The sequence below is a fragment of the Capra hircus genome, chromosome 7 (assembly GCF_001704415.2).
Source record: "Capra hircus breed San Clemente chromosome 7, ASM170441v1, whole genome shotgun sequence".
NCBI classification, from domain to species: Eukaryota; Metazoa; Chordata; class Mammalia; order Artiodactyla; family Bovidae; genus Capra; species Capra hircus.
This window is the reverse complement of record NC_030814.1, coordinates 53,368,599-53,395,992: the sequence shown is the minus strand read 5'-3', so window position 1 is coordinate 53,395,992 and position 27,394 is coordinate 53,368,599. Positions and strand designations below refer to the sequence as shown.

General features: G+C 42.3%; 1 protein-coding gene across 1 annotated transcript; it reads right to left on the bottom strand.

The window, feature by feature from the left end:
• On the bottom strand, positions 3,527-23,168 carry GRXCR2 (glutaredoxin and cysteine rich domain containing 2). Its single transcript, XM_005683092.3, has 3 exons — positions 22,833-23,168; positions 15,180-15,401; positions 3,527-5,129 (listed from the first exon to the last, which is right to left on the bottom strand). Exons 1-3 carry the CDS (start codon positions 23,166-23,168, stop codon positions 4,947-4,949), a joined length of 741 nt encoding a protein of 246 aa, XP_005683149.1. The 3' UTR covers positions 3,527-4,946.

Genomic DNA, 27,394 nt, shown 5'->3' with positions numbered 1-27,394 from the left:
ACTTTCTTCTTTCACTTTCATCAAGAGGCTCTTTAGTTCTTCTTTGTTTTCTGCCATAAGGGTGGTGTCATCTGCATATCTGAGGTGATTGATACTTCCGGCAATCTTGATTCCAGCTTGTGCTTCTTCCAGCCCAGCGTTTTCATGATGTGCTTTGCATATAAGTTAAACAAGCACAGTGACAATATACAGCCATGATGTACTCCTTTCCCAATTTTGAACCAGTCTGTTGTTCCATGTCCAGTTCTCACTGCTGCTTCCTGTTTTCTCAAGAGGCAGATCAGGTGGTATGGTATTTCCATCTCTTGAAGAATTTTCCACAGTTTGTAGTGACTGACACAATCAAAGGCTTTGGCATAGTCAATAAAGCAGAAGTAGATGTTTTTCTGGAACTCTCTTGCTTTTTTGATGATCCAATGGATGTTGGCAATTTGATCTCTGATTCCTCTGCCTTTTCTAAATCCAGACTGAACATCTGGAAGTTCATGGTTTATGTACTGTTGAAGCCTGGCTTGGAGAATTTTGAGCATTACTTTACTAGCATGTGAGATGAGTGCAATTGTGTGGTAGTTTGAGCGTTCTTTGGCATTGCCTTTCTTTGGGATTGGAATGAAAACTGACCTCTTCCAGTCCTGTGGCCATTGCTGAGTTTTCCAAATTTGCTGGCATATTGAGTGCAGCACTTTCACAGCATCATCTTTTTGTATTTTAAATAGCTCAGCTGGAATTCTATCACATCTACTAGCTTTGTTCGTAGTGGTGCTTCCTAAGGCCCACTTGACTTTGCATTCCAGGATATCTGGCTCTAGGTGAGTGATCATACCATCATGGTTATCTGTGTCTTGAAGATCTTTTTTGTATAGTTCTTCTGTGTATTCTTACCACGTCTTAATATCTTCTGCTTCTGTTATGTCCGTACCATTTCTGTCCTTTATTGTGCCCATCTTTGCATGAAATGTTCCCTTGGCATCTCTCATTTTCTTGAAGAGATCGCTAGTCTTTTCCATTCTATGGTTTTCCTCTATTTCTTTACATTGATCATGGAGAAAGACTTTCTTATCTCTCCTTGCTATTCTTTGGAACTCTGCATTCAAATGGGTATATCTTTCTTTTTCTCCTTTGCCTTCCTCTTCTCTTCTTTTCATAAACTATTTGTAAGGCAAATTTGTAAAGAAAAGAATTTTGCCTTTTTTGCATTTTTTTTTTCTTGGGGATGGTCTTGATCCCTGCCTCCTGTACAATGTCACAAATCTCCGCCCATAGTTCTTCAGGCACTCTGTCTATCAGATCTAATCCCTTGAATCTATTTCTCATTTCCACTGTATAGTCATAAGGGATTTGATTTAGGTCATACCTGAATGATCTAGTGGTTTTCCCTACTTTCTTCAATTTAAGTCTGAATTTGACAATAAGGAGATCATGATCTGAGCCACACAGCCAGCTCCTGGTCTTGTTTTTGCTGACTGTATAGAGCGTCTCCTTCTTTGGCTGCGAAGAATACAATCAATCTAATCTCAGTGTTGACCATTTGGTGATGTCCAGGTGTATAGTCTTGTGTTTCTCTTGTTTTTGGAAGAGGGTGTTTGCTATGACCAGTGCATTCTCTTGGCAAAACTCTGTTGGACTTTGCCCTGCTTCATTTTGTACTCCTTAAGGCCAAATTTGCTTGTTACTCCAAGTATTTCTCAGAGAAGGCAATGGCAACCCACTCCAGTACTCTTGCCTGGAAAATCTCATGGACGGAGGAGCCTGGTGGGCTGCAGTCCATGGGGTCACTAGGAGTCGGACGCGACTGAACGACTTCACTTTCACTTTTCACTTTCATACATTGGAGAAGGAAATGGCAACCCACTCCAATGCTCTTGTCTGGAGAATCCTAGGGATGGAGGAGCCTGGTGGGCTGCCATCTCTGGGGTCGCACAGAGTCGGACACGACTGAAGCGACTTAGCAGCAGCAGCAGCAGCAGCCAGGTATTTCTTGACTTCCTACTTTTGCATTCCAGTCCCCTATAATGAAAAGGATATCTTTTTGGAGTGTTAGTTCTGGAATGTCTTGTAGGTCTTCATAGAACAGTTCAACTTTGGCTTCTTCAGCATTACTGGTTGGGGATTACTCTGATATTGAAATGTTTGCATTGGAAATGAACAGAGACCATTCTGTCATTTTTGAGATTGCATCCAAGTACTGCATTTCAGACTTTTCATTGACTATGATGGCTACTCCATTTCTTCTAAGGGATTCTTGCCCACAGTAGTAGATATAACGCTCATCTGAGTTAAATTCACCCTTTCCAGTCCATTTTAGTTCACTGATTCCTAAAATGTGTGAAGTTCACTCTTGCCATCTCCTGTTTGACCACTTCCAATCTGCCTTGATTCATGGACCTAACATTCCAGGTTCCTATGCAATATTGCTCCTCACAGCATTGGACTTTACTTCAATCATCAGTCACATCCACAACTAGGTGTTGTTTTTGCTTTGGCTCCATCTCTTCATTCTTTCTGGAGTTATTTCTCCACTGATCTCCAGGAGCATATTGTCTCTAAATACATATATTTTGCCAATATCACCCCACCAAAATACAAGCTCCCCAGGGGCCAAGATTTGGTCTGTTTAGTCTACTAATACATCCTCAGTGCTCAATAAATACTTGACTGAATAAATAAATTTAATCATTACCAGACATATTTATTATGAGATGAAACATATTAAAGGCTCCTAAGAGCATGGAGTAAGGAAAAGAAGCCAGCAGAGTTCACACCGCTTCCTCTAGAAAGCCACTCTAACCCCACTCAGTCTATACTAGGTATCCCTTCTATGTGCTCCAAATTCTCCCTGAAGTTCCCCTTTCCAGAACTTGTCACCCTGTATGGTAATTATCTGTTTGTATATCTGTCTCCTCCACCGAAACTCTAAGTCCCATAAGATACCAAAGCATGGTGCCCATCTGGGTAACTGCACATCAAACACTGGGTAATACCTTCTTGCACATCCAATAAATAGGATCTGTTGTCAAATGTCCCTGTTAAAAAGCAGAAGAATACTTAAAAGTCTTAGGGTCTCTTGACATCATTCTTTCCTCTGGTATCTGGAAAGACAGGAAGGGCCAATAGCTGTAAGAAAAGATGAACAGTCAGGAAACAGTAAAGTACAGAAGCAAAGAAAGTCAGTGAGCAACAGTTCCATTGTTTTGGCTAAAAGAGAACAGGCACAATTCTCATGTTTTCAAAAAATATTTTAATATTTTTTTCAAGAGGTAATCTTTTTAAAAATTTTTATTGGAGTATAGTTACTTTACAATGTTGTATTGGTTTCTGCTGTAGAGGAAAGTAAATCAGCTATACATATATATAGCCCCTTTTTTGGATTTCCTTCCCATTTAGGCCACCACAGAGCACTGAGTAGAGTTCCCTGTGCTATGCAGTAGATTCTCACTTGTTATCTAGTTTATACATAGTATCAACAGTGTGTATATGTCAATCCCAATCTCCCAGTTTATCCCATCCCTCCTTTCCCCACATGGGTCCATACATTTGTTCTCTATGTCTGTGTTTCTATTTCTGTCTTGCAAATAGGTTCATCTGTACCATTTTTCTAGATTTCACATATATGTATTACTCTACAATATTTGTTTTACTGACTTACTTGACTTTGTATGACAGTTTTTAGGACCATCCATGTCAATGCAAATAGCATTTTTATAAGAAGTATTTATATTATCTGAAAAGCACTCCACTACTGAAGTATCTTAGCAGCTGAATATAGAGAATAACAAACAAATCTTGAAAAAGTTAAGCAAATCAAAATAATTACCATAGAAAAGCGATGCACCTCAATAGATAATGGATTTCTCAAGGGGGAAGGGAGGGGCTGTTAGAGTTACAAAAGTTCATTAACAAAACTATTTTTCTAATTTTACAACCAACTTTAAGAGGAAACATTATTCTTAGTATGTGTATTCATAGACAGTAGAAACATAATTGCTAAACATCCTTGGCTAGTTTTTTTTTTTAAATTTCCAGTAGATACCTATAATATATCCATAGTCTTTTATGAAGAGATCATGGCTATATCTTAGCCTTAAAATAAATTCATTTATTTGGTAATAATTTGGGATCTGGGAGAAGTCATATCACACACACACACATACACATACACAGACACAGACACACACTTAAGCACCGAATTTATCATAAATGATTTTGACTTGGCTTATAACCCAGTAGTTCAGAGGCACACGGAAATATCTTATCTCATCTTGTCCTAAGAAGCAGCACTGGTCGTGCCCACATGCATATTACCCAAGCACATCACAAAGGGACAGACTCAGGACTTTGAAAAAAAGGCCTCCTCAGCTTGCCTGTCTTCAGCAAGAACCGTGTACCTCCTATTTTGTTTTCAGTGACATGCTAGTGCATTCAGCATTGGGCACCCCTTTCCTCTTCTGCTTAATTAAAACATGAAATTTGACCAATTTGAAATGCATTATAAGCATTTCATTTCCTGAGAAATTCAGGAATTCAGTTCCTAAGAAACCTGTGTTGTTGTTTTTTTAATTCCTTTCTCATCGCATAATTTTGCAAAATAACTCCCAACCAGAAAATGACTTCAACCTGCTGTCTGAACTGCACATTTATTTGTTCACTTGTGCAAGGAGAAAACTGAGCTAAGTCAAGTGAGATACATGTGCATGGTTCTAGAAGGATCATTTTAGAACAGCTTCAAAACAGACTCTAATTCAAAAATGCCTCTGTCACTTAGACCCACGTGGAGAAGTTACCAGCCTCACAAAATGTGATGGAGTAACTGAGCTGTGTCAGTGGTGGAAGTGCTGCAGCCACCCTGGCTTCTTGCTAGGAGAGGGAGGAGGAGATGGAGGAGGAGCAGTTTATCAGAAATAGCTTCAGGGAGGACGCCATCAAAGTGGACCTACAAAGCCCACAGGCTATTGATTGCAGACCTGGCAAGGCTGCAGGCCATTCTCATTGCAGGCAGGGCACCGCAGGGCCCGATAGGACTCCTTAAATCTGTTGGCCAGCATCGAGAACTTGCTGCCGTGGCACAGAGAGCAGGTGGCACTGCCCGAACCTTGGCAGTGGAAACAGTTGTCCTCGGGCTGCTCCCCTTCCTGCAAGAGACAGGTCAGGGTTACATTACAGCAGCAGTTTCAGTCCATTGTTCACTTGCAAGTCAACACAGCCCTGGGAACCCGCAAAGGCTGGGTCAGTTTTAAAGGAAAATGCTTCCCATAAATGCCAGTGAGGGGAACTGGCCAGGGGCACAGAACAATCATGGCACTTTATCAGAGATTAACCCAGAAGACCTCTCTAAGACTGCAGCCCCAGCCACCAGGCCATGCACTCCCCAACTGGACCTTCATCTCTCTCACTATCTGACATGTTATGCCTGTGCCTGTAAGGGAAGGACTTCCTGTTCCTCATTGCCAAACAGAGGACACCTGCAGAACTCCTAGAAGGTGCCAAGCACTGTTCTGAACCCAGGCTCTTGGCAGTAACGGTGCAGAGTCCTAACCACTGGACAGATAGGGAATTCCCTGGGGGCTGTTCTAAGAGTTCTATCAACAACTCATCTAATCCTCACAATACCCCTGTGAGATAGTGGAAGTAGTACCATCCCTATATTACAGATGGAAAAAAGAGACCCTGAGAAGCTCAGTCATATGCCAGTGGGCACACAGCTTGAAGAGGAGAAAGCAGGCATGGCTCCTTGAGAGTCAGGTACTTGAGATCGTGCTCTGTGGACTCCATATGTTACCCCTCATCGCAGTCACCCAATAGCAGGCGCTCGAGGTTTTTCTGTGTGCCTGAGTGGATGCATGAGTGAATGTTGCAACCCTTCAGAGCTTAGGGCTGAATTCCAGCAGTACTTTATCTTTATTCTCTTTGAGAACCATGACAAGGCTCCGTGATTAAAGAACTTCATTCTGAAGTCAGCAGCCTGGAGCTGAGGCCTGCCTCTGACATCAACTGTGCACCTTGGACAGTTCCCCTTAACTACCCTAAATCTGTTTCTTTAACTGTGATCTGTGGCAAGAATACACAGAAGAACGATACAAAAAAGATCTTAATACCTGGATAACCACAATGGTGTGATCACTCACCTAGAGCCAGACATCTTAGAGTGTAAAGTCTAGTGAGCCTTAGGACGCATTACTACGAACGAAGCTAGTGGAGGTGATGGAATTCCAGCTGAGCTACTTCAAATCCTAAAAGATGATGCTGTTAAAGTGCTGCACTCTGCATGTCAGCAAATTTAGAAAACTCAGCGGTGGCCATAGGACTAGGAAAGGTCAGTTTTCATTCCAATCCCCAAAAAAGGCAGTCTCAAAGAATATTCAAACTACTACACAATGGCACTCATTTCACACGCTAGCAAGGTAGTGCTCAAAATCCTTCAAGCTAGGCTTCAACAGTGTGTGAACTGAGAACTTCCAGATGTACAAGCTGGATTTAGAAAACGCAGAGGAACCAGAGATCAAATTGCCAACATCTGTTGGATCATAGAAAAGCAAGGGAATTCCAGAAAACCATCTACTTCTGCTTCATTGACTACACTAAATCTTTGACTGTGTGAATCACAACAAATTGTGGAAAATTCTTAAAGAGATGGTATACATAGAACCTTACCTGCCTCCTGAGAAACCTGTATGCAGGTCAAGAAGCAACAGTTAGATCCAGAAATGGAACAATGAACTTGTTAAAAATTGGGAAAGGAGTACGCCAAGGCTATATACTGTCACCATTCTTGTTTAACTTATATGCAGAATACATCATGTAAAATCCTGGGCTGGATGAACCACAAGCTGGAATTGGGTTTGCCAGGAGAAATACCAAGAACCTCAGATATGCAAATGATACCACTCTAAAGGCAGAAAGTGAAGAGGAACTAAAGAGTCTCTTGATGAGGGTGAAAGAGGAAGTAAAAAAGCTGGCTTGAAACTCAGCATTCAAAAAACTAAGATCACGTCATCCGGTCTCATCACTTCATGGCAAATAGATGGGGAAGCAATGGAAACAGTGACATATTTTATTTTCTTGGGCTCCAAAATCACCACGGATGGTGACTGCAGCCATGAAATTAAAAGACACTTGCTCCTTGGAAGAAAAGCTATGGCAAAAACCTAGACAGCATATTAAAAAAGCAGAGATATCACTTTGCCAACAAAGGTCCATCTAGCCAAAACTATGGTTTTTCCAGTAGTCATGTATGAATGTGAGAGTTGGATCATAAAGAAGGCTGAGTGCCAAAGAACTGATGCTTTTGAACTGTAGTGCTGGAGGAGACTCTTAAGAGTCCCTTGGACAGCAAGGAGATCAAACCAATCAATCCTAAAGGAAATCAATCCTGAATATTCATTGGAAATACTGATGCTGAAACTCCAATATTTTGACCACCTGAGGCGAAAAGACAACTCATTGGAAAAGACCCTGATGCTGGGAAAAATTGAGGGCATGAGAAGAAGGGGATGACAGAGGACGAGATGGTTAGATAGCATCACTGACTCAATGAACATGAGCTTGAGCAAGCTCCAGGAGATAGTAAAGGACAGGGAAGCCTGGCATGCTGCAGACCATGGGGTCACAAAGAGCCGGACACAACTTAGTGAGAGAACAACAACCTCTCATCTCAGCAGGATTGCTTACTTCTCTGAGTAGCTGGAATATTAAACTAGGCTACATAAATGCTATAGTATATTATCTGACATAGGATAGGTTCTCCATTTAAATCAGTTGTTTCTAAAACTTGCCAGTAAATCTGTAGACCTTGACTGCCCTCCTCCTAGGGGCATCAGACTGTGTCCCTTGGCTATGGTCATGCTCTTCCCCTAAGACAGCTCAAGGAAATTTGCAATTTTTGCTCTTCCATGCCATGACCATGCACAGACCATGAGCCTTCTAAGAAATAAGGGACAATACCAGGTCAATACCAGGTGGATTCAGCACCAATTCCTATCTATTTCATCTTTTGAACATCTCTCACATCCGTCCCATTTCCCATTTTCCATAATCACAATCCTAATCCAGACGCCTATCAATTCTGGCATGAATTCAGCAGTCTCTGCCTCTGGTCTTGTGGGATATTCTCCCCATAGATGCCAATCTCATAAAGCTACTTACAGCTGCGATTGCCACATGGAAAGTACCCAGGAAACCTTGTCATGAACACCTACCCACCAGATCAACTTCAGATTAAAACCCAATCTTCTTATATGTACATTCTCAGTTACTTCTTTCATCAGGCTCTCATTCTTGGGTATCTCTCTAGTTGATCTGGAGGGACCTTTTCCCACTCTCAACCCAGCCAACTCCTGCCTGTTCTCAGATGTCAGCTCAGCAGCCCTTCCTCCAGGAAGGCTTGCCCACTCACACTTTCAGACAAGGAGTTCCACCCTCCTTTACTGCCCCCAGCCTGGGAGGTCTCACATCCCCCTGAAAGTTTCTGCTGACTAGATAGGAAGTGCTCCAGGCTGGTTCCTTTCTCCATCATTTCCTGGGGCAGCACAATGCCTGGCACAGTAAAAATAAACAAATAAAGAAAACAACAATGTCTGGCGAGCCCTTTCTGTTCTTAAATTCCAGGAACTAACAAGAGAGCTGAAGTCCACTGGGTGGCTCAATCAGCTAGCACAGCTTTCTTTGGTAACCCTAGAATAAAAATCATCTCTGAAAAGGGAGGCCTAAGTTCTGAGAATAGCCCCATTGCACTGCACAGTGCCTAAGAAGATACTGAGTTTTATTTTATTTATTCTAGATGTAGGGAATGGAAGTGATTATCCAGCTGACAAAAGTCCCAGATGATATTCAAGCACCTTTTATAGTACTTTATTGATTGTTGCCATATTCTTATACATTAACAGTGGGGAAATTTGTTTTCTTCCCTTAAAGTATGCAAAATAAATATTTGTTGTTGTTTAGTCGCTAAGTCATGTCTGACATTTTGTGACCCCATGGTCTACACTATACCAGGCTCCTCTGTCTTTCACTGTCTCCTGAAGTTTGTTCAAACTCATGTCCATTGAATTGGTGATACCATCCAACCCTCTCACCCTCTGTTACTCCCTTCTCTTCATGCCCTCAACCTTTCCCAGCATCAGGGTCCTTATATATATCTCAGGGTCTCTTATAAATATATCTGCCAAAATTAAATTGCCATGCTCCTTTTGTTTCCTGCCAAATCCATCATGTTTTTGTTTTGCACTTGATTCCACTGAGACTGATTTATTTATTTATTTATTTTTGGCTGTGCTGAGCAGCATGCAGGATCTTAGTTCCCTGAGCAGGGATCAAACCCAGTCCCCTGAATCTTAACCACTGGACTGCCAGGGAAGTCCTGTGATCTCAGTGAGATTTTAATGATATAAGTCAATGTTGTCAAAGAAAATACAGTACCATAATGCTATACACACAATCCAAAAATTCATTTCGGATAGAATGCCAGGGTGAAAGATTAACTAAATGACTTGGTGAGCAAGTCATAAAGAACAAGAACAAATCTCAGTCAAATCTCATCTTATGTCAATAGTTATATGATGCATTGCTAGAGGTTTCACTGGAGTTTCCACTCTTAGCCTAGTTACCACACTTCTTCCAACTGTTTCTTTTCCATATCCTTTTTAATTATTCAGTTAATTCAACAGGTATTTATTCAGCCTCTGCTCTATACTAGACATGCATGATAGCATCTGTCTACCATTCTTGATATTTTAAAAAATTCTCCACAGAAAATATTTAGTAAAAGAACATAGCGCATAGCTGCACAGCATAGCTTAGGGTCTAGAACCCACAAACCTACCCAAACCATCTCTCACTAGCTCCAGGACCAAGAAAAGGGCTTTCATCAGAGACTCAGCCTTTAAGATGGGAATCAGAGCCAGTCTGGGGGTTGATGAGCAGAGTGATTAAGACCAGATGGACCTGAGTTTGACTACTGACTCTGGTGACCTCTGGCAAGTTACTTAATTTCTCTGAGCTCTTATTTCCTCAGCAGCAGAATGAGGCTACAGATAATAACTACCAAACAGAGTCCCTACAAGAATGAAATGGACTATTACATGGGCATGATGCCTGGCTAACACGAACCCTCCAAAAATGGCAGGACTTCCCTGGTGATGCAGTGGATAAGAACCTGCCTAACACTGCAAGGGGACACAGGTTCAATTCCTGGTGTAGGAATATTCCACACGCCACAGAGCAAGTAATCCCGTATGCCACAACTACCGAGCCTGCGCTTTCGAGCCCGTGAGCCGTAACTACGGAGACTGCACTCGAGAGCCGGAGAGCCGCGACTACTGCAGCCTGCGTGCCTAGAGCCTGCGCTCTGCAACAAGAGAAGCCACTGCAATGAGAAGTTTGAGCATCGCAGTCAAGAGTAGCCCCTGCTTGTCGCAGCTAAAGCCCACACAAAGCAATGAAGACACAGAGCAGTCAAAAATAAATAAATAAAATTTTAAAATTATTTTAAAATTTTGTATTAAAATGGTAGCTATTATTATTATCATTTTGTTTCAAAGGTAAGATCACATAATGCATAAACAAGTCCAGATGACTTATGGTCTCAAGCCCACTGATTACAAGGCCAGATTTTTCCTCTTCTACTTTCCCCTGTGGCTCAATTCAATTATTCCTCTCCTTTTCTTTTGTAGTTAATATAGAGGTTCAAGTTTAGCCTGGCTTTTAGCCTGGCCCTGCTCTTTCATCAAGGAAGACCCTACGGTCTCCCTGTTCCATATAATACAACAAAGAGTCTCTTGGTCGGAATGGGCTCCTTGATGTTCTCTGACCCTGTATTTTAGAATAAAAGTTGTCTGGGCATTTACTGCATGAGAGAGGGGGCAAACAAATAACAATTTAAAACAGAGCTTAGAGGACAGGCAAGTAAAGTACAACCTTTCATGGGAACTTTTTGCTACACACCTCTGTCCTAGTTTATGGCATTAGGGCCAAAAAAAAAAAACAAACATAGTTCTCTCCAGATTGAATTTAAAGGTAATTGCCATGGCAGGCCTGTTGCTGCTTTTTCATTTGGGCCTGCAGTGTGACCTGCATTTCTGGTCCTCTTCTGAAAATACATGCTCTTACAAGTTACGATAAGGTATGGAAAAAGAACAGAATTAATGAGTTTCAAAGTGGGATGGTGATGCTTAGTATCGCAAAGTTCAGCTGTCTGCCTTTCTGCTAGGCTAGGTTCTGAATAGTACTATAGAGAAGGCAAGAGAAGGCAAAATATTTCTTATCATTTGGCACTTAGCTCCAAATTCCACAAATATTTACCTACTATTTACTGAGCACCTAATTAGATGCCAGGCTCTACTTTTTTTTTTTTTTTTTTGCATTGGAACTACTATGTCACACCTGACATAAGCATTCTCCCTGCCCTCACAAAGACCAAATCTCAGTGAGTAAGAGCAAGCATTAACCAATCGCACAAATAAATGTAAGATTACAAATGTGGGGGCAGGGAGCACAGGAACTCAAGGAGTCCATCCTCGTGGATTTTTATCCTCACGGAAGCCAGGAGAAGTCTCTCTGAGGAAGTAATGCCTCCACCGAGATCTCAAGGGGCTGTGGGCAAGGAGATAGGGTGTCCGGAGAATATTCTAGGAATAAGGAAGTAGGCTCTGCTAGGAAAGAACAAACAGCATCTGAGGGGTAAGCAGATGGGCAGTGGGTCTGGGGCAGAGAGAATGACTAGAGATCTGTTTAAGTCGTGAGGCTGGAGAAGGCAAGTCCACAGTGCTTTCTAGAACTAGTGAGGAGTTTCAGCTTTATCCCAAGTAATGAGTGGCCACTGAAAGTTTTGGGGTGGGGAAAGGATGAGGAAGAGGGTCACATGATCAGATTTGCATTTCAAATATATCTTATCAAGTATGAGGTCAGGTGTGAAAGAGAAAGGAATGGCTGTGAGCAGAACTGGAGTCTGGTCATGGCCTTCTCCTTCCTCTCCCCTAAACCCTCCCAGGGTGGGGACATCACTCAAGTTACGGTACGGTATGAGGAAGACCCTGGCCCATTTTGTCATGCTAACCCATGGGAGGTTCAGCTTCAAGTTCCAAGAGATGGACTCTAAGGAGGGAAAATTCATTTCTGCTGTCTTCTAAGCTTTTACTCTCTTTGCTTACATTCACCAAAATTGCTTTTCCCACTCTCAACTTCACACTGTGAACTCCTGAATGTCATCACCTTCCTGCTCGTCTGAGCATGTCTAAGCAATGGCTTCTAAGGAGTGCACACCTTTGAAAGGTGTGAAGAGAAAAAAACATTTGAACTAAAAGAATGTAAGAAGCTTTAATAATATTTTCAAAAGAAAATGTGAGATCCATTTTTAATAAACAAGGTGACACCAGCACCCTCACTAGGTTGGGCTTAACAAATGTAGCACCCAAGAGACCCTGTTGCATGCATAATGTAGAGTTCTCTCATTTTACATAAAGTGACAATGATAACCCGGCTCTTTCACTCACTTTCAGCATGTTACAACATGTTGTGGTTCATGAATTTCTGGTCTAGTGGACTTATAGAAGCTATTGCTTAGTTTTAGCTAAACTAATCTCCATGAGAGAGTGCCTGAAGAACTGTGGATAGAGGTTCGTGATTTTGTACAAGATCATCCCCAAGAAAAAAAAGCACAAAAAGGCAGAAAGGTTGTCTGAGAAGGCCTTACAAATAACTGAGAAAAGAAGAGAAGCTAAAGGCAAAGGAAAAAAGGAAAGATACACCCATTTGAATGCAGAGTTCCAAAGAATAGCAAGGAGAGATAAGAAAGCCTTCCTCAGTGATCAATGCCAAGAAATAGAGGGAAACAATAGAATGGGAAAGACTAGAGATCTCCTCAAGAAAATTAGAGATATGAAGGGAACATTTCATGCAAAGAAAGTGAAGTCACTCAGTCGTGTCCAACTCTTTGCGACCCTGTGAACTGTAGCCCACCAGGCTCCTCTGTCCATGGGATTCTCCAGGCAAGAATACTGGAGTGGGTTGCCATTTCCTTCTCCACGGGATCTTCCCAACCCAGGGATCAAACCTGGGTCTCTTGCATTGTAGGCAGATGCTTTATCCTCTGAGCCACCAGGGAATCCCTTTCATGCAAAGATGGGCACAATAAAGGACAGAAGTGGTATGGACCTAACAGAAGCAGAAGATATTAAGAAGAAGTGACAAGAGTTCACAGAAGAACTATACAAAAAAGATCTTCACAACCCAGATAATCACAATTGTGTGATTACTCACCTAGAGCCAGACTTCCTGGAATTTGAAGTCAAGTGGGCTTAGGAAGCATCACTACGAACAAAGCCAGTGGAGGTGATGGAATTCCAGTTGATCTATTTCAAATCCTATAAGATGATGCTATGAAAGTGCTGCACTCAATATGCCAGCAAATTTGGAAAACGGTGGCCACATCAGTGGCCACAGGACTGGAAAAGGTCAGTTTTCATTCCAATCCCAAAGAAAGGTAACGTCAAAGAATGTTCAAACTACTGCCCAATTGCACTCATCTCCCATGCTAGTAAAGTAATGCTCAAAATTCTCCATGCCAGGCTTCAATAGTACATGAACTTTGAACTTCCAGATGTTCAAGTTGGATTTACAAAAGGCAGAGGAACCAGAAATCAAATTGCCAACATCCATTGTATTATCAAAAAAGCAAGAGAGTTCCTAAAAAACATCAACTTCTGCTTTATTGACTATGCCTAAAGCCTTTGACTATGTGGATCACAATAAATTGTGGGAAATTCTTCCAGAGATGGAAATACTAGACCACCTAACCTACCTCCTGAGAAATCTGTATTCAGGTCAAGAAGCAACAGTTAGAACCAGACATGGAATAATGAACCAGTTCCAAATTGGAAAAGGAGTACATCAAGGCTGTATATTGTCACCCTGCTTATTTAACTTATATGCAGAGTACATCATGAGAAACACTGGGCTGGATGAAGAACAAGCTGGAATCAAGATTGCCAGGAATCAACAACCTCAGATTCACAAATGACACCACTCTTATGGCAGAAAGTGAAGAAGAACTAAAGAGCCCTTTGATGAAAATGAAAGAGGAGAGTGAAAAAGTTGGCTTAAAACTCAACATTTAAAAACTTAAGATCATGGCATCCAGTCCCATCACTTCATGGTAAACAGATGGGGAAATAATGGAAACAGTGAGAGATTTTGCTCCTTGGGCTCCAAAATCACTGCAGAAGGTGATTGCAGCCATGAAATTAAGACACTTGCTCTTTGGAAGAAAAGCTATGACCAACCTAGACAGCATATTATAAAGCAGAGACATTACTTTGCCAACAAAGGTCTGTCTAGTCAAAGCTATGGTTTTTCCAGTGGTCATGTATGGATGTGAGAGTTGGACTATAAGGAAAGCTGAGCACTGAATAATTGATGCTTTTGAACTGTGCTGTTGGAGAAGACTCTTGAGAGTCCCTTGAACTGCAAGGAGATCCAACCAGTCCATCCTAAAGGAAATCAGTCCTGAATATTCATTGGAAGGACTGATGTTGAAGCTGAAGCTCCAATACTTTGGCCACCTGATGCAAAGAACTGACTCCTTGGGAAAGACTCAATGGATATGAGTTTGAGTAAACTCCGGGAGTTGGTGATGGACAGGAAAGCCTATTGTGCTGCAGTCCATGGGGTCTCAAACAGTCGGACACAACTCAGTAGCTGAACTGAACTGAATCTCCATGAAATCTAAAGACAAGTAGCTTTGTTAGATTTCTTCAGGGAAACTGTGGCTTGAGCATTAACCAATAGTAGAACCACAAGCAAACCCATAAGAAAAGGAGAGAGGTAACTTTTTTCTTCCACGTCTAGAACAGGCTGCTCTGAACCACACTACAAAGTGAAAACAATAAATCAGATCAATAGTGAAACAATAAATCAGAACAATAGTGAAAACACCTAATCAGATCTTTAAAGAAATCATTCAAAATAATTCAAATTGTATTTACAGTATGAACTTGTAACTATTATTGCTAACAATAAAATATGATAAAACACTAAAATAAAAGAAAGTTAAAATTCCTCAGTATCATTAACATTTAGACATCTTAGGTATTCATATTCAACCGTACATTAAAGAGTACACAATCAAAACAATTTGGAGGCCACAGCTCTAGGGCCAGCCCTGCACAGAGCAGTGAACTGTGGGGACACACCTGTGGGTACTGGTTATGGGGGAAGGTGCCTTCCATCTCTGGCAAAGGACCATGGTTCTGGTGTGCACAGATTCCTTCTTTGCTCATCAGAGACTCTTCCTCGGCCTCCTCTTCCTTTTGCAGCATTTTCCTCATGAAATCTCTCTTGTCCATTGGAGTTCGAATGATTTTCAGGTTATTCGTGTAGATGATTATCTTTCCAAAATCTATAATAGGTGGGGACTAGAGACATGAAGAATGAGCTTGGTGATGCCCCAGTCACCAAATACAGAGCTGCAGAACCCCTTCAACATCCCAGGAAAGATATATACCATCCATCCAGCACTCAGGGTCCCATCACAACCCCAAACTATAATTCATTCCCTGGATTCTCTATTCTGTCTGAAAACCCTGATCGCCAGCTTCTTATTTCCTGTTGATAGTAACCAATCAAAGCTGAGCTAATCACATAACTACAATGCAGGGCTCTGCAAGGTCCTGAGCTTCTATTCCTACTACATACCATGGGAGCTGGTGCAGGGCTGGGCAGAGTGAGAGATTTATGCATATATAGGAATGCTTTTAAAAAACAAATCTCTCAGAAACCAAATTATTAGTTATGCTTCTTAAACAATTTACCGCTTTATGTAACTAATTAAGGATACATTTTTAAGTTCTAGCTTTTTTTGTTTATTGTATAATACATCATTTGAAAATACCAAGGAAATATCCTTTTGTTTTTAATGATGCATGAGCGGAAGTAATGCTAGCTGGCAGTATTTGATTGTAAGAAATTAATAAATTGAATTTTTTAAATAAATAAATCTCTCACCAAAATTTTCTGCATAAGTAATAAGGTGTGTGTTAGCCACTCAGTCATGTCTGACTCTTTGCAATCCCGTGGATTGTAGCCCACCAGGCTCCTCTGTCCATGAAATTCTCCAGGCAAGAATACTGGAGTGGCTTGCCATTCCCTTCTCCAGAGGATCTTCCCAACAAGAGATTGAAACTGGGTCTCCCGCACCGCGGACAGATTCTTTACTGTCTGAGCTACCTGGGGAGTCCTATAAGTAATAATAGCAGATACAATTTATTGAATGTACTGTTCAGTTCACTTCAGTTGCTCAGTCGTGTCCGACTCTTTGCGACCCCATGAATCGCAGCATGCCAGGCCTCCCTGTCCATCACCATCTCCCGGAGTTCATTCAAACTCACGTCCATTGAGTCGGTGATACCATCCAGCCATCTCATCTTCTATTGTTCCCTTTTCCTCCTCCCCCTAATCCCTCCCAGCATCAGAGTCTTTTCCAATGAGTCAACTCTTCACATGAGGTGGCCAAAGTACTGGAGTTTCAGCTTTATCATCATTCCTTCCAAAGAACACCCAGGGCTGATCTCCTTTAGAATGGACTGTTTGGATCTCCTTGCTATTTGTGGATAACATTTATTGAACATCAGGCATCATGCTAAGCATTTTACAAACATTACCTCACTTCCCTCCCTAAAATCCCTATGATACTGATGCAATGATTTCTATACATTTTATAGAAGAAGAGACTGAGGCTCAGTAAGGTTAAGAGCTTTCCAAACTTGCAGAGTTATTCAGGGTTTGTGGCTGGAATTTAAACTCAAGTCTGTCTCACTCTAAGGTACATATTCTTAGCACCTACCCTATACTATTCACAAACACCTCCTCCACCAAGTAAGATTATACATATATATGTTGTGTGTATTCATTATTCATATATGATCGACATTTTTATGTCAATAAAAATACTGTGTGTGCGTGTTCAGTCATGTCCAATTCTCTGCAACCCCATGGACTGTGGCCCACCAGGCGCCTCTGTCCATGGGATTTCCCAGGCAAGAATACTGGAGTGGGCTGCCATTTGGCTCTCCAGGAATATTTTTGACCCAGGGATTGAAACTTCATCTCTTGCACCTCCTACATTGGAAGGTGCATTTTTTATCAACTGCACCACCTAGGAAGCCTGCAGCATCATTATTAATAGCTTATGTTCCCTTCTAGAGATTTATCATCTGTTGCTTCATCATTTTCTGAGAAACAACTTGGACAATTCTACAGTGCAGTAGGAGTCTGGGCAGGAAATGTTTAGATGTCAGTTAACTAAGAACACATACTTCTTCACAGATAGCTTAGAGAGGAAACAACGCTGTATCCCAGCCCCACTGTCCACCAATTGTGAGATACAGGAGAGCCATTTGGTCTCTCAGGACCCCAGTGTTCTCATGCAAATGGGCTGACAGCCAAATGGTGGGCACCACCACAAATAAAGTAGTGATTAAAATATACAAATATTTCCATACTAGCTGATAATTAGGTGCTGTCCTGAGACTCCTGAGCACCTTCCTGTTTCTCAAACTCCTTTCCCAAGGGAGCCTCTCACACCCACAGACCCAGCAGTGTAGACATTAATGCTCAGGACCCCAGGTATCAGAACCCTGCCCCAACACTCTCCTGATTTCTGTGCTGACCTCAATGTTCCTGTGGTTAAGTGTTTTAACTCTCATCCCTGAGGTTAATTATACCAACATCCAAGGGTGAGGGCACAATGAAAAATACGTTAGAGTGTGCAAAAGCTGAAGATGTATCCAAATGATGAGTGCTTTTACTGCAGTTAGTATTAATCATGCTACATAGCTACATTCTCCAGCATGAAATGTTTTGCCCTGCTTTTACAGAACTATATAAACCAAATCTGTTTACATGCCACAGTTGAGCAGTCTCCTATTTAGCCCTCATATATTCAGGCACAACCTGGCTTGAGCAGGACTTCAATCTTCAGGTCCCCTTCCTTGAAACACCCACAGAGTTTTCAATAATTATTAATGAAGCCACAAGCTTCCTACCTGGCCCTGTGTCCTCTCCCTCTCATCAAGGGATCATGTGGCAGCTTCCATTTCCTATTGTTTGATGCATGCTGGGTTCCTGTTTCACACTCTGGACTATCAGTTTCTGAGCATCAGAAGATAAAGATGGTGGTACCTTTGGAAGGTTCCATTTCTATTTCCAGTAATAGCCGAAGAGGTTCAGTTACTCAGAAGTTTTTTTCATACAAAAGGCTAGTTTTTCAAAATTCTTAACATATGAAAAAAAAATAAAAATAAAAAACCTTCACTTATCTGGCCCGACCTCCTGTCTCTCAGCTGGACAACATCTGAGACACACAGGATAGTAAATTTATTTTTAATATACTCCCAGGATGGAGGATCCCAAATCACCTTTAAGGTGTGTTTATGTTTCAGTTACCATGAGAGCCAAGTTCTTCCTTGCATCTAAAGAAACTCTCTGGGTGTAACTAAAGTTCACATTATCCAGTTACACGCCAGTGCCTGTGGCGAACACTCACTCTTACATCACAGAGGGTCAAGACAGAGCCAGGACGTTTTTGTTTTATTCCATAATCCCAGAATGTCAACTTATATAAGATTAAGTATTCATAAATACTCTGATGTCAAAAGCAATGGGACTGAGATTGCCATTCAGGGAGCATACAACCTTCCACTGCTCTGTGTTTAAATGCAGACATGTCTTGCTGGGACTAGGAACTCAGTGTGCTTTGGAGGTGGCCAAATCTGAGTTCAAACTCTATTTGACAACTGTGTGAAGTCTGTAAGTTATTTAACCTCCATGAACTTCTGTTTTTCCAATTTGTTAAACTCTTCCTCCCAAAATTATTGTGAGGATGAAATTGCATAACAGTACAGAAAGTTCATGTTCAATAAATGTTACTTTCCTTCCTCCTCCCCACCCCCCACCCCCACCCCCGCTTTTTTGGCTGCTCTAGGTCTTAATTGTGGCATGCAAGATCTTTAACTGCACCATGCAAAATCTAGTTCCATGACCAGAGATGGAATCCCAGCCCCCTGCATTGGGAGCACGGAGTCTTAGCCCCTGGTTCACAGGGAAGTCCCTCCCTTTCATCTCTTTTAATGACCCTTATACTTAGGGTAAGGGTTTCCCTGGTGGCTCAGAGGTTAAAGCATCTGCCTGGAATGTGGATGACCTGGGTTCGATCCCTGGGTCGGGAAGATCCCCTGGAGAAGGAAATGGCAACCCACTCCAGCACTCTTGCCTGGAGAATCTCATGGAGGGAGAAGCCCCGTAGGCTACAGTCCACGGGGTTGCAAAGAGTCAGACACGACTGAGCAACTTCACTTTCACTTTATACTTAGGATAAAGTGTTCAGTGGTAAAGGATCGCCTGCCAATGCAGGAGTCGCAGGAGACGTAGGTTCAATCCCTGGGTCAGGAAGATCTCCTGGAGGAGGAAGTGACGGTCCGTTTCAGTACTCTTGCCTGGGAAATCCCATGGACAGAGGAGCCTGGTGGGCAAGAGTCCATGGCATCACAGAGTTGAACATGACTCAGCATGCACACATACATACACTTCAGTCAGTTTCAAATCCTTAAAATATCTGTTTATAAGATCTTCTCCATCCATCACATTAAATTTTAAAAGCCTCAATATTTCCTTAATAAGAACCTGGTCATTATCACAGTGGTAGGTAGCACATACCGAGCATATACAATGTGTGCCAGGCACAGTGCTAAGTACTTTCATGTCTTTTATATTTTTAATCATCACAATAATCTTTGCAACCATGTACTTTTATTATCATAAGGTTAAGTGGCTTGCCTAAGCTCACAGAGTAAGTGGGCTGGACGGACATCAAGTCCAGGTTTAACTGACATCAGAGCCTTCTTTTTATGATTATTATTTTATTATGATAAAATATACATCACATAAAATTTACCACTTTAACCTTTTGTAAGGTACAATCCAGGGGCATCAGCACTTTTACACTGTTGTACAGCCATCTCCACCACCCATGTCCAGAACTTTTTCTCATTTCCAAACTGAAACTGTACTCATTAAACTCCACCTTCTGCCCTCCCTAGCCCATGGCAAACACCATTCTACTTTCTGTCTTACAAGTTTGACTATGTTAGTACCTCATACAAGTGGAATCATACAATTATCTTTTTGTGACCAGTTTACTTCACTTAGCATAATGTCCTTAAGATCCATCTATGTTATAGCATGTATTGAAATTTTCTTCCTTTTAAGCTGAATAATAGTCTATTGTATGTATATAGCATGTTTTGTTTGTTCATCCACCTATTGATTGATATTTGCTTCCACCTGTGGGCAACTGGGCTGCTATGAACACTGGTATACAAATATCTGTTCAAGTTCAGAACCCTTCTCTTTAATTGCTGTGCTTAACTGCTACCCAATGTTGCTGCAAAGCCAATATTTACTAAGGGTTATTTCACAGTTGGATTCACTATTGAAAAATCATGACTTCTCAGCTCTCATTTCCTTATTTTTCCCAAGCACCACATTAACAACCTATTTCAGTGGGTGGAGCTGCAAAAATCCAACCTGACCGCTCTCACACCCAGAGACTGGCTAGCAGCAGGATATGGCGTTTGTTCATGCCACAAAGAAACCAAGGATAACTAGACCAGGCAGAAATCAAACCCTGAAACTGGTCTAGAGAGTACTGTGCTTAAAACCACTGTACAGTGCTGCCAGTAAGACTCAGGCGTCTGGTTTTATTAAGTCCATGCCTAATCATACTTTTACATAAATGCCAAGTGGGACACACGACTGATGAAAGTCAAGCAGTCCAATACTATAAACCATGAACTTGTGCGAGGTTTGTGTAAACCATTACTTTATAAATTCTAAAGCTACAAATGAGACACGGTTAAAAAGAGGTACTGTAAGTACAAGACATAACCAAGTACCCAGGACATAATAATCACTTGAAAAATGGTTACTATTATAATCATTATCATCACTATTATTAATGGTCTTATTCTCTTAAAAAGAACATTCCATAGGGCCAAGAACATAGGGAATTAGAAGACCTAAATTCTTGTTCTAAGTCTGTACCTAATGAGTCCCTTACAACCTGGAACTCAACTTTCCTCATTTGTAAAATGGAAATGACTCTACATTTTTCACAACCTTTCTCCTCAAGGTTGTGGAGAAGACCCAATGAGGTAGAATGTGATTTTAATGCAGAAGTGCCTTAATGCGGAGAAGGCAGTGGCACCCCACTGCAGTACTCTTGCCTGGAAAATCCCATGGGCAGAAGAGCCTGGTGGGCTGCACTCCATGGGGTCGCTAAGAGTCAGACACGACTGAGCGACTTCACTTTCACTTTTCACTTTCATGCATTGGAGAAAGAAATGGCAACCCACTCCAGTGTTCTTGCCTGGAGAATCCCAGGGACGGGGGAGCCTGGTGGGCTGCCGTCTATGGGGTCGCACAGAGTTGGACACGACTGAAGTGACTTAGCAGCAGCAGCAGCAGCAGTCTTTAATGCAGAAGCCACTCCACTAACAAAAGGAATTGTTCATTCCAGCCCCATTGAATATCAAAAAGAAGCCTGGTATTATCTTTGATAAATGTGGACGTGCTCATAATTAAACTTATACTAATGCCAACATGGCCAGTACATTTGTCTGCTATCGCTATATAACCTGTTTCCTTAGGAAAAGAACAATATAAATGATTAGAGAGTAATGGCCTGAATTTTGCACTTTAAAGATGAAAGCATATCCTGGTGTGCTATTCATTAGTAACCTGGTACGTTATATAATTGTGCTTAAGCTTTTTTTTCCAAGGCATTCATGGTCCTCCTGCAGCAGAGAACATATGCACACCTCCTATTAGTTTGTGGAAACCAGTGAACATGTTCCAGACTCTTCTAGCGTCAAAGAAAATCATGTATGGGCTTTTGATGATCTTTGGTACTGGAGAAAATAACTGAAATTCACAGATAAAACACCTGTTTCTATCTATCTATTAGCTCAAATGTCTTCCACATGTAGCATTTCCTCTGGCTGATCTGCTTTTCCCATTTCTTCCCAGGGTCCCACCCAGGATCCCTGCTAACAAGCAATAGAAAGGCAAAAGAAACCAACAAACAAGCATTATTGAAAAGCAGGCAGCAGGAGGGAGGCAAGAAACAGAGCAAGATATGGATGAGCCGAAAATTAAATAATCGGCTGGGGTAAAGCGAGCACCTTCAAACACTTGGCTCTTCCAGGAAAAGGAGCAACCCATTGCAGCGTGATTTTCTAAAACAGCAGTCTGGCAACCTGAAAACCACTGTATCTCTATTTCATTTGCTTACTAAGACATCCCAGCTGAACGCCCAATCACAATTTGTTAACCTGGATGGAATTTGAATACCAGCTACGCTTTTTGCACTTTCCAACAAGTAGTCGACAAGAATGTTATTTTTGTCCCAAAAATATTATTCTGATGGCAGCTTTGCATTTGGTGTACCTATAGCTGATTGGGCTTCCCCGGGTGGCTCAGCAGTAAAGAATCTGCCTGCAGTGCAGGAGATGTACAGAAGACCTGTGTTCCATCCCTTCGTCAGGAAGATCCCCTGGAGGAGGTTATGGCTACCCACTCCAGTATTCTTGCCTGGAGAATCCCATGGACAGAGAAGCCTGGTGGGCTATAGTCCATGAAGTCACAAAAGAGGCAGATATGACTAAGTGGCTAAACAACAACAAAAGCTCTGGTTGGTACTCAAGCACAAGCAAGATACAATCTGAAACATTTAGGTGTTTCTCTAACCACATTTTAGTCCTTAAAGCTTGCACACCAGGGGCAATACCAACCTTATGGTCATTGGCCTTGTAATCATTGAAGAAAGGCTGGCTGCCTGCTAAGGTGTAGGCACTACCCTCTCGAAACACGCTGATCCTCTGAGCAGTCAGCTTGGGAGAGTACGGTTGGGGCTTCGGGACTTCCCCAGATCCGTAAACACCATCCATTGGTTCAAGGGACTCTTGGAGGAAACTGTGAGGGTATTCCTCCTTTGGTGACTCTAATTCCTGCCCGTCTTCAAAGACTTGCTTCAACACACGGCCGCTGTAGGAGGAAGAGATTTTAAATCGGACTTTCCGGGGTTTGCCGTCACTCTTCTGGGCCAGCTTCTTCTCGGGCTCCTCCATCAGCAGAAATTTCACCCTGTGGTTTCCAGGCTTTGGTGTAGCGGTGAAACGTGGGGCTCTGAGAAAAGCATTTTATTTTCACTCCTTCTGCACATAATTAATTCAAGTTGGGTGCTGGGGTGTGCTCGGTTTACAGCAATTGACACCCACATATTAAATATTGATAGACCTCCATGCAAAGGCAGGCGATTGCAGGTTTCTGGAGTGGATGGAGCATAAGACGAGACCGGGTGCCCCCTGAATCCCAAGCTCACCCGTAACTTCACCCCAGCCTCAGCGTTATTAACGTGAGCATGAGTAGGTTTATATACACTAACAACTAACCACTTCAGTAGGGATCAGTTAGCAAGGGTCTTGTTATTCTTACCAACAACCAAGACGCTTTACCATCTGAGCCACCAGGGAAGTGATAACTATGACCTAGTGAGCATTTAAGAGGTGCCAGAGATTTTATATGCATTACCTTACTTTGTCCTCACAGTAAACCTGCAATGAAAGTGTTATTATCTGTGTTTACAGAAGGGAAAGCCAGGCTCAGAGCAGCTTCTTCGTTTGTTTACTCAATTCCAGCCAGTAAGTGATGGAGCGGGGGTTCGAACTCAGTTCTTAAGTAACTCCAAAACCCATGATCAGTCCACCAAGCTGAAAGTTTTCAAATTGTGTCTCGTGGAGCCCTAGACAAGGAAGCCACAGGTCCCTCTGAACTTTCTACTCCTACATTAACCAACATACCTTTACTTTCTATTTTATTTTTAAACTGTTTATTTATTTAGCCTGCACCAGGTCTTAGTTGCAGCATACAGGATCTTAAATCTTCATTGCGGCATACAGGATCTTTAGCTGTGGTATGTGGGATCTAGTTCCCTGACCAGGGATCGAACCTGGGTCCCCTGCAGTGGGAGTGCAGAATCTTAGCCTCCAGGGAAGTCCCACGTTATACCTATTGCTTATTTACAATTTCATTTGCGATCATAGCATGGGCCCCACTGCCTACTCCAGACAGCACTAGTAAATGGCCAACACTGAGAAAGTTGCTAGGATGAATATCAAACAAGCACATGACATGGGGCTTGAGAATGATAGTCCTACAATCTAGTTTAGGAAACAGACTTAACACGTAGGAAATAACAGCCTCCTGCTTAGGGAGCAAACTGTCCACTGCTGACTGCCAGAAAACTATTCTGGGAAGACAGTGGCCCCTCAGGAGACAAGGATAGAAGAAGGCTTGTAAAGAAAGGGCCCTTGGATTGGGTCTAAAAGAAGGAGTTGGACTGGAAGAGCTGACATGGTGGAGGCTAAGCCTTTCTCTGTCTTTGCTAATGACATCTTCACTGACTTGGTTGCCCAGATGGACTTCTCTTCTACCCCTGAAGCCATTCCCATGGGTTCTGTCACCACTACTTTCTTCCGTCCACCCACACCCAGCCAGCCCAAGATCAAGCCCTTGTCACTTCCGTTTTCAGAGCTGTGGCAGCCTCCTGGTGACCTCATCACCATCCACAAGTCCAACGTCCACACAGATGCCAGAGTGATGTTTCCAAAGCACAAATCTGAAAAGTCCTAACGCTTCATGCAGCAAACAAAGTCCCTCAAAACCGAACCCTGCTTCCTCTCTAGACTGACCCTTGTCTCTCTTTCAGGAGCCACTTGGAATTGCTGTTCCAGGCATACTCTCAGCTCAGTTATTTCTCAAAACCATGGATTTCTGTCTCCTATCCAATACAAACTCTATTTCCTGATTAGGATGTCAAACTTTCATTCATCCTTCAAGTCACAGCTCAAACGTTACAGCTCCTAGGAAGCCTTCCCATCTGCCCCAGAGAGGAGACCTGGGCCTTTGGACCAACTGCCATTAACTACTTGTTTTCTCTCACCACTCCTGTGTTCCCCTCCACCAAACTGTGAACACTCAGAGTCACAAGCTGTGTTGACCATTCTTCTATTCCTAGTTTTTATCAAAGTGCCCGGGCTTCCCTTGTGGCTCAGCCGGTAAAGAATCTGCCTGGAGTGCAGGAGACCTGGGTTCGATCCCTGGGTTGGGAAGATCCCTTGGAGAAGGGAAAGGCCACCCACTCCAGTATTCTGGCCTGGAGAATTCCATGGACTGTATAGTCCATGGGGCTACCAAGAGTCAGACACGAGTGAGTGACTTTCACTTTCCTGATATTTAATAGAACTCAGTAATCAGGATGACTTCCAGCTGAGAGAAATCAAATAAATAAAACTTTGGGAACAGGAGCTAAGCATATTTTGCAGAGGTAGAATCAAAACGTTATCAGAAAACCATCTACATTTCTACTAAGGCAGGGGTTCCCAGTTATAAGGTCTTTGCATAATCAACGCAAGGAATAGATTAAACACACGCACATAAACACACATATACCAACACGCAGAGAGGGAGAAACAAGATTTTAAAATAAGAAAGAAGGCTTCCCTGGTGGTCCAGGGGTTAAGAATCTGCCTTGCAACACACAGGACACTGGTTCGATCCTTGATCCTAGAAGATCCCACATGCTGGGGAGCAGCTAACCCCGTGCGCCACAACTGCTGAGCCCAAGCGCTGCAGTGCTGAAGACCGCACTCCTGGAGCTCACGCTCCACAAGAAGCCACTGCAACGAGATGCCCACACGCTACAACACAGAGCAGCCCCTGCTCGCCGCAACCAGAGAAGGTGCATGCGCAGCACCAAAGACCCACCAGAGCCAAAATAAATTAAGAAATAAATCTCTGAAAAATAGGAAAGAAAGGAAGGAAGATATGCCTTCATAATATCAAATGATACATGACTGTAGAGGCCCTCGGACGCAGAGCTAGCCGTGACATGTCATGAACAGATGACAGGACCCTAGAGCGTGGATCCCTCAGTCCTCAGGACAGGCCGGTGGGACCCCAGGCTTTCAGGTAGTCACCCTGGATTACATCAGCCTCATTTATTTCCTCCAGTGTAAAGAACAAGCATCATTAATTCCCAAGGGTACCATGCCATGAAAAAGACTGGGAAGACCTAACTAGGAGAACATTTTCCTCTATTCCTGCCAGGAAACAAGCTATTAGTAAATGTCTGACAGCCTATCTTTATCCAGAAGGAACAGAGTGGATTTCCATGCTGCTGCTGCTGCTGCTAAGTCGTTTCGGTCATGTCCAACTCTGTGTGACCCCATAGACGGCAGCCCACCAGGCTCCCCCTTCCCTGGGACTCTCCAGGCAAGAACACTGGAGTGGGCTGCCATTTCCTTCTCCAAGGCATGAGAGTGAAAAGAGAAAGGGAAGTCGCTCAGTCGTGTCTGACTCTTCACGACCCCATGGACTGCAGCCCACCAGGCTCCTCCGTCCGTGGGATTTTCCAGGCAGGAGTGGGGAGCCATCACCTTCTCCATGACTACCTGTTAAACAGGCATTTCCCACTGCCTGTGGGATAAATACCATTAAAAAGTTAGCCTTTCAAAAGGGTAGACTTCTCCAGAGTGTATATGCATTTCACACAATTGTACTTGTGCCACACTGAAAATGTGTTAAGCTTAAATTAAGTTAGAATTATGAACACAATAGAATTGGATAGGATCCTGACTATGAAAAATGAATCCTTTAGTTACGTGAAAAAAATCAAAAGCTGGCAACGAGTATTCCAAGTAACATTTGTTTTGTACATTTTTATGCCCATTCCCATGTTCACAAACAGACTTTTAGAGAGCTAGATCAAAATCATGGAAGTTTGGAAACAATCATGCTTATTTGATCATTTTTAGATGTTCGTGGGTTTTTTTTAGGACAGTCACAACTTACCCCCAGAAAGAGGACACATTGATAAACTGAAAGCTATTTTGGCAGTATTATCCAAAGCCTTAAAAATGTTCATATCCTTGAACCTTACTAGAAGAGAAAATAACTGCATGAATCAGAAGAAATCATGTCAAAACATTAACATGAGTTGCCCCCAGGTGGAAGACTCTGAAAGACTATTTTTTCCTTCCCAGTTTCATTATATTTTACTTGACTATGATAAACTTATCTTACCTTGATAATCATGGGGAAAATAAATGAAAAACAAATTCATTACTTTCAACCCAATAATTTATTTTAAGGAGATGATTTTTCTTTTTAATTTTAGGAGTTTATATGAGCAAAACTGATTTGAATCAGGCAGCATCAATCCAGAAGTGGTTAGGAGTGCTCCACCAACATGAGTTTGTGGAGACAATTTTTTTAGAAGATTTTTTTTTTAATG

What these genes read in the sequence shown, in the direction of transcription:
- GRXCR2 (XM_005683092.3), bottom strand. Translation starts at nt 23,168, where the DNA reads ATGGAGGAGCCCGAGAAGAAGCTGGCCCAGAAGAGTGACGGCAAACCC. An exon ending in ACAAGGCCAATGACCATAAG is followed by an intron (nt 15,402 to 22,832) that starts GTTGGTATTGCC and finishes TCATGTCTCTAG; the next exon opens with TCCCCACCTATTATAGATTT. An exon ending in CCCATAACCAGTACCCACAG is followed by an intron (nt 5,130 to 15,179) that starts GTGTGTCCCCAC and finishes TGTCTCTTGCAG; the next exon opens with GAAGGGGAGCAGCCCGAGGA.